This window comes from Ylistrum balloti, unplaced genomic scaffold (genome assembly GCF_031769215.1).
Source record: "Ylistrum balloti isolate Yb309-2 unplaced genomic scaffold, AGI_CSIRO_Ybal_v1 Utg371512, whole genome shotgun sequence".
NCBI classification, from domain to species: domain Eukaryota; kingdom Metazoa; phylum Mollusca; class Bivalvia; order Pectinida; family Pectinidae; genus Ylistrum; species Ylistrum balloti.
In genome coordinates, this window is record NW_026782781.1 from 110,396 (window position 1) to 118,367 (window position 7,972).

The following is a 7,972-nucleotide window of genomic DNA, read 5'->3' on the forward strand; positions in this document are numbered from 1 at the left end:
CTGTAATTACATGGTACCTACTTGTACCCCACTGTTTAAACCATTATCTGTAATTACATGGTACCTACTTGTACCCCACTGTTTAAACCATTATCTGTAATTACATGGTACCTACTTGTACCCCACTGTTTAAACCATTATCTGTAATTACATGGTACCTACTTGTACCCACTGTTTGAACCATTATCTGTAATTACATGGTACCTACTTGTACCCACTGTTTAAACCATTACTGTAATTACATGGTACCTACTTGTTCCTGACTGTTTAAACCATTATCTGTAATTACATGGTACCTACTTGTACCCCACTGTTTAAACCATTACTGTAATTACATGGTACCTACTTGTACCCCACTATTTAAACCATTATCTGTAATTACATGGTACCTACTTGTACCCCACTGCTTAAAACATTATCTGTAATTACATGGTACCTACTTGTACCCCACTGTCTAAAACATTATCTGTAATTACATGGTACCTACTTGTACCTCACTGTCTAAAACATTATCTGTAATTATATGGTACCTACTTGTACCCCAATGTTTAAACCATTACTGTAATTACATGGTACCTACTTGTATCCCACTGTTTTGATTCCGTGGATCCTCGTGTCACAGCCATCATTTCTACATTTTTTTATGTTGATCTGGATTACTGAAAAATGATAAAGTATTGGTTTAAAGGACGATCAGTACATAAATTCTATATATCAATATATTTTTTTATATTATTTCAATGATTACTACAAGAACTGATAATTTCTCCCCGATTTATATTGTTATCTGATATCACAAGACTCTGCTGCAATTCATCATAACTTCAAATGACCAGGAAGATAGTCATTAAAAAGCAAACTATAAAATGATAATAAATCTGTAGCTATGTATGACATCTTATGACTCAGTCTGATATTATATCTAACACATTCACTCACAGAAAATATCTAACACCTTCACATTAAAACTCACAGAAAATATCTAACACCTTCACAGAAAATAGTACAAAAAATTTCACATTCACAGAAAATATCTAACACCTTCACAGAAAATAGTACAAAAAATTTCACATTAAAACACACAGAAAATATCTAACACCTTCTCATTAAAACTTACAGAAAATGTCTAACACCTTCACATTAAAACTCACAGAAAATATCCAACACCTTCACAGAAAATAGTACAAAAACCTTCACATAAAAACTCACAGAAAATATCCAACACCTTCACAGAAAATAGTACAAAAACCTTCACATTGAAACTCACAGAAAATATCCAACACCTTCACAGAAAATAGTACAAAAACCTTCACATTAAAACTCACAGAAAATATTTAAAACCTTCACATTAAAACACACAGAAAATATCTAACACCTTCTCATTAAAACTTACAGAAAATGTCTAACACCTTCACATTAAAACTCACCGAAAATATCCATTACCTTCACAGAAAATAGTACAGAAACTTTCACATTAAAACTCACCGAAAATATCCAACACCTTCACAGAAAATAGTACAGAAACTTTCACATTAAAACTCACTGAAAATATCCAACACCTTCACAGAAAATAGTACAAAAACCTTCACATTAAAACTCACAGAAAATATCCAACACCTTCACATTAAAACTTACAGAAAATAGTAAAAACCTTCACATTAAAACACACAGAAAGTATCTAAAACCTTCACATTAAATCTCACTGAAAATAGCTAAACCCTTCACATTACAACTCACAGAAAATAGCTAAACCCTTCACATTACAACTCACAGAAAATAGCTAAACCCTTCACATTACAACTCACGGAAAATAACTTAACCCTTCACATTAAAACTCATATCAAAACTCACAGTATATAGTTAAATCCTTCAGATTAAAATTATCTTCAACACATTCCAATTGATATCCATGAACTACATTAACTTACTTGGATAGTACATCTTTGCATTCTTTAATAATAGAAATTCTCCTGTAATGTGACTGAAATAAAAAGAAATGAAAAAAAACATGCAAATCTATAGTAAGAGAATTTTCTGAAACCAAATTTAAGTCGATCAATTCATCTATCCTAGCCTGTAAACTGCCATAGGGTTATGTTCTATATACTGTACAGTTGTTTACTTTGCTTGTATTTTACTGTCGCCCCAGACTGGGCTAGTTTACCATGATTAAATTTCATGCATGTCTATATATTGATATCCCTGTATACAGGTATAAAGCGTAGATTTCACTTTGATTGACGTTAAATTCTTGCTGGATATTTAATTTCTCGTCATCTTCGAATTTAATTCCCCTGCGATTATCACCAACTATACAGTAATTCAAGAACTGTATCCTTCATAGCTTTCCATGACAGATAGTCTTCAAAGTAATGTGTATCATAACTTAAAGTCTGTTGTCATAAAGTATCAAACAGTGTTTATCCTAAATTAACATTGTAAATTGGGGATCTTACATGAGCGTCATATTGAATGTGAATAGTTTTATATCACACAAGTCCATTATCTAGTCCCACATCAATGTTTTTATGTGTTTAATATAACGTTCTGTATTCCACTCTGTATGTGGGACTTTAAGGCTTGTTTTAACATCACCAGAATACAAACAATTTATGTACACCAACTTGTTAGAACAAAGTCAATAGGACAGGGATTTTACTACAGCATTGTCAATCATCAGAATACTAGATAGAGACCAATACCTGGGTATCCGTACTTCCTTGATAGGTCGGAGGCCCCTGTAACTTTTACCTCCAGCAATAGATACCACCTCAGGCATGTAGCTGGAGTCCGACGAGGCCACGGAGATGGACAGGCTCTTTATCACCACATTGTGTTTAATGTGTAGTCTGTACAACAAGATTTTAAGGTAATTCTTATCAAGCAACACTAATAAAATTTGATTTTGGTCTCAAGGAATATGGGATTAAATCAAGTACATGATCCTGAAATAACAAATTTAAAACTGATAATGTGACACTTGACACTCATATGATGAAGGCAAATATCAACATATCACACATATAGATATGGAAGTGAACATCTTAATCTATCTTCATCATTATCTAATGGAGACAGCATGACTTTACATAGGGATATTATACACAAATGAGGTTACCTCATCCAGTGGGAGCGAGCTGACCCATCTGACTGCCAGAATGTGTTGGGGTCACCATTTGTGATTCTATAAAACACATAATCATAGAAACAGTCCATCAGAAGCAGTGATTAGTGTAGAAGTAAAATAACATGGTGAGAAACCATCTGATACATGTCTCATGCTAAATATTTTGTATTATCATAAGGACACCTTACCTGTAAACATCTGCGGTGTTGGATGACACTTCTATACTAGTGTGACATGGACTGATGGTCCGTACTTCCTCCCCTGATCCTAGAGATGCCTGTCCACCCATCTGGGCTGTGGAGAAAATAGGATATATCACAAAAGCAGATGTGAAATTGATGTCTACCAAAATACTGTACTTTAACCGTATTATATATCTTATACATAAATGAAATTACTGATGAAATGAGATGTTTAGGCAATAGTGTGAGGAATTTTCAGCTTTCTTTTCAACATTTTTTCTGAAAAGAAATCACTCAGAATGCCAAACAGAGTACAGAGCATACAACATATAAAGACAGATTACTGGTAAGAGCAGCACGTGTATATTTAGTCATACTTTGTATTTATTGTTTTTTTATAAGTGTATCATCCTCAGTCAGTACAGAACATCAAAAATCCAACAAACTATCACTGCATAGTGCAATTTTTATTTTCTATGTAGGTAATGGCAATTATGAAAAGTTTACCCAGGAACAAGGCATTATCTGGTATTTGGCATTTACCTTTGAGCAGTGAGTTTTTCCTTTGCCCAAAGAAGGTCGACATATTTAACTGCCATGAGACATAAAACATGATTCTATATCTGTACATTTACACTGATATATGAGTATTTATAGCCTGATCGCTTCATATCTAACAATCAGGTCGTAAGAAGATTTACCTAATTCTTTCAGACTTTTGAAGGTTGACTTGAGTACGGAGTTCCTCATGCTTGTAGTGTTGTTGAATCCATTGAGGTAGGGGAAAGGCAAACTCAGACTTGGGGATCTGTTACGCAGCAGATACTAATTCCAAACAAAGAAGACCATTACAAGAAATAAAACAGGCATCTACATATACTGTTACAATATTAAGATGCATGAGAAATTCAAAAGTCAAAAAATCTTTATTCTTACAGTGTAGGTATAAGTGTTTCTAATACTTAATATGTCTATTGCTTGTATGCCTTGTATGCTTGGCTATCTTTGAAGTATTTACTTTGCTATTAGTATAGTATGCTTGGAGTATAAAAGTGTTATATTTTTTCTCTTTTTATCCCCAGTCTTTCCTTAAGTGTATGTTCAGCAGACACTGTAGCACCATCCCAACCCATTGTAAATTTAACCCAACTTGCTGTGTAGGCAAGGGAACAATTTCCTCAAATATTCTGTGCTACAGTGCTTTTAGGGAACAAAACCTCAACCATAAAAGATGTAAGCTAATGTGTTCTAATAGGACCCATCACTCTCAGAGTGGTGTACTTATATCCTACCTTTAGTATCCTCTCAGAGTGGTGTTTAACAGCATTTTTATCACCAGAATATACATCTACAAATCCTGCAATGGTAAACAATAAATGTAGAATACAGTCCAGAAACAGATATGTTTAGGATATGGACAAACAAACACTACTGACAGAAAAAATCTACCTCTACCAAATATAAATTTTAAAAAAAGACGGTCGCACTATGTTTAGAATTCATCAGTGCTTTGAATAGACTTATACAACTTAGCAAGAGACACAAGTCTTCAAGCTGACTAGAAACATCAAATACATCATTACCAGGGACAAGGGAGCATGCCTGAAGCATGCGGATGCTACGCCCAAGTTCACCGAGAATGTTTGGTCCATTAATTGACTTTACAGTCTCTAAGACTGTGTCCACCTCCACAACGCCACTACCATCCACATCAAACTGCTGGAATGCCTGCAATGGGAAGCCATATCCAGGTTTGTATGTTATTAAGTGTAACATATGAAAACATGTATAATATATAATCGGTATCTGTAACACAAAGCCTTGTACATATACACATGGTAAAACATCATTACAGAATATACATAATGGACCTTAAATGGCAATTCAAAATACGTTTGAAAACATATCTAGGTGATTCATTTTTAATCAAAGTAATTCGTTTTTAATAATGTTAATTCATTTTAAAGAAAATTAAATGTCTTTCATCCCAGTCAGTTCAACCTAAATAACACTATGATGATCTCCTGGTTTATATCTGACATATGTGACTTAGTCATGATTGTACTACAGCATGTAAGTGGTCAAGACGATAGTGCTCAACTAAACTGAATGTAATATTAAGTCAATTCAAATATTTATTTAATTTACAGCAGAAAAGGAGCCACTGTAGTCAAAGTATAAAATAAGACTTGTCATTTCTCCAGGGGACCTACCTTAATAGCATCATCTCGAGACACACCCTTGTTCATTAACCAATCACAGAAATGGGCGATGGTCAAAGTTTCCTGAAAGAACAAGAAGACCAGAAAGTTTTAATTTTCTACATGTATGATATTCTAAATCCTGGTTTGTCAAGGTTGCTGTCACTATACAAAGAAAAGTTCTGAAAATCCTTTTACAAAACTAAAAGTTTTGAAAACTTCAGACTATTTCAAAACCAAATGTAGAAAACTGCAGTATTTTACATGATTTAAACATACTTTATTGTCGCATGATGGCAGGATCAGGGAGAAACAAGAAACATAGATGAAATCAGTTTGTTGGAGAAAACTTGAATCAAATTTAAGTATCAGAAAGTAACAAGTGGCAATAAGTCCTAAATTATACAAAAGAGTGTAATGGTTTTGGTGTACTGCATTTCTCCTGATTAGGATCTATCTACCTAAGAAGTTTTAAGTTGATACATCTTATAATTTTTGTATTATTCTCGGGACAAAATGATGATTGACGGACAGACAAAGTGGTGACTATATGCTCTCCCTTCAGGAAAGATAAAAATTTAAAGCTTGATCATTTAATATATTTAATGTTATACAACCTCCATTTTACTTTCTCTATCTTCCAGCCATCTGACAATCTGGAATCGATATTGTTGCAAGACATTTTCAGGAATCTCCTCTCTGTCAAATGAACAACATATATATATGAAACACTATGCTGATTCATAAGCATGTTTGTAACTATATAGGAATATTGTTAAGTACTTGTATGCTTGCAGATCAACTGTTAAGATCAACATAATAACATAAATTTGAATTTGAAATCCGTGGAGTCTCTATAAAAATTTCAAAGAGTAAGTGCTCATGTACTTTCATAACACAAAGCTTAACATATCAATATATCATTGCTAACAAAAGATTTTCTAACTAGTATGCATCAGTGCATATGACATACTTGATCTTTGCAGCATAATTCCTAAGAGTTGTATGATTAAAAAGTCCACTCAAGTCTGTTGTGGTAAACCCCTCCTTGTCTGTAAAAGAAATGGCAAAAAGTTTACTGTGTATCCATCCAATGTAGACCAAAATTAGAAATACTGAATGAAGGCCTGTATTTGTTGTTCCACTTAATGCAAGTCTGCCGACATTCCATCTGAAAGTTTTTGATAATTGTCACGTTTATAAGAAAAAAGCATGTTTATATAATATTCATCTAATCAAGGTTGAAATGTTAATAGTTGTGATATAACAACAGTTTAAAGAGGAGAATTCCCAGTTTTTCCATCCATTCATTGAAAACTTTAAGAGTATTGATAGTCTATGCAAACACTTGTCTTGAAGTAAACATATAAATTTTTAAGCTGCACAATATTTTCAGTGTTAAATGTTATTTAGTATAATGAACATTCCCAAATCCTGACAATTCCTCTTTTTTTAAGCAAAATTTAAATTATAGTGTAGATAAATGATAAATATGCATATCGAAACATAGATATTTGTTTTGAGTTTTGGTAACAAAGAACAAAAAACAACAACAAAACTTGTGAAACCCTGAACTTATGCTGTTATAATACTTTTCCATGTGGTAGATATGAAGGATAGAGATATTTCAGGTAAGGAATTACAAAATATGGGAGAAGCAATGGCTCTCCCATAGGTTTTACTACTTGTCTGTAAAGCAGTAGCCTGTCAGAGGTGATTACTTAAGTGTGGTGACTAACAGTGCTGGGTACAGAATGTCAACCCTGTACATATGATAACAAGCAAGAATACATTATGTCATTTGAGATTTGTAATTATACAATAAGTTTACTGATAAGTTGGCCAGTATACTTTGTTTTCAGACCATGAACTTACCTCCATCTTCATTATCAGAGTTGCCATCATCAAGCTGAAACAGAGCAGTAAACATTACCTCCCTTACTGTTACCAGTCATGTATAAATGGAAACACTGATTATCATTATTTATTGAAATATGTAATCGCTAAATATTAAAAACCATTCTGTTATAAAGTAATACATTGACAAAAGCATAAATCATGATAGAATTTGTTCTATACTTCCCAAATTGTTATTACTGATATAGCAGGACCTTGTTGTTTTATATCTGTCATATATTTTTGGTAAGGTGGCGCTTTTCTTCAGCGTATGGTTCCTGTTGATTACATACTAACAACCAAGGAGATAATCAGAAATGTTAATATCTCCTATAATGTGCAAGTTCAATAAATACTGAGAATTCAAATGTATAAATTCCAATTTAATCCTTACTTGCGAAAAAAATAGGTATTTTACTCATTGTATAGTAAAGCATGCACTTTATCAATTTAATGTTATCTACAAGTATTGATTAAATATACATTAATTAATTTTTCCTTTGTGACAAATGTTGCGATGCACATCGTATCGTGGCGAGCCAAAAATGACTGTTCACACACTTTTC

The 7,972-nt window shown here is 33.0% G+C and overlaps 1 protein-coding gene across 1 annotated transcript in view; it reads right to left on the reverse strand.

Annotated features, from left to right (window-relative positions):
* Nucleotides 1-7,440, reverse strand: part of LOC132562789 (zinc finger ZZ-type and EF-hand domain-containing protein 1-like) — a 62,813-nt gene extending 55,373 nt beyond the window's left edge. The window contains exons 1-12 of the mRNA XM_060227559.1: nt 7,386-7,440; nt 6,484-6,562; nt 6,128-6,209; nt 5,523-5,594; nt 4,893-5,037; nt 4,602-4,666; nt 4,011-4,134; nt 3,316-3,421; nt 3,119-3,184; nt 2,703-2,849; nt 1,929-1,981; nt 581-659 (exon numbers count right to left, since the gene is read on the reverse strand). Of these exons, the coding sequence (XP_060083542.1) occupies nt 581-659; nt 1,929-1,981; nt 2,703-2,849; nt 3,119-3,184; nt 3,316-3,421; nt 4,011-4,134; nt 4,602-4,666; nt 4,893-5,037; nt 5,523-5,594; nt 6,128-6,209; nt 6,484-6,562; nt 7,386-7,440 (1,073 nt within the window). The remainder of the gene's footprint in view (nt 1-580; nt 660-1,928; nt 1,982-2,702; nt 2,850-3,118; nt 3,185-3,315; nt 3,422-4,010; nt 4,135-4,601; nt 4,667-4,892; nt 5,038-5,522; nt 5,595-6,127; nt 6,210-6,483; nt 6,563-7,385) is intronic.
* Between the last annotated feature and the right edge of the window lie 532 nt (nt 7,441-7,972).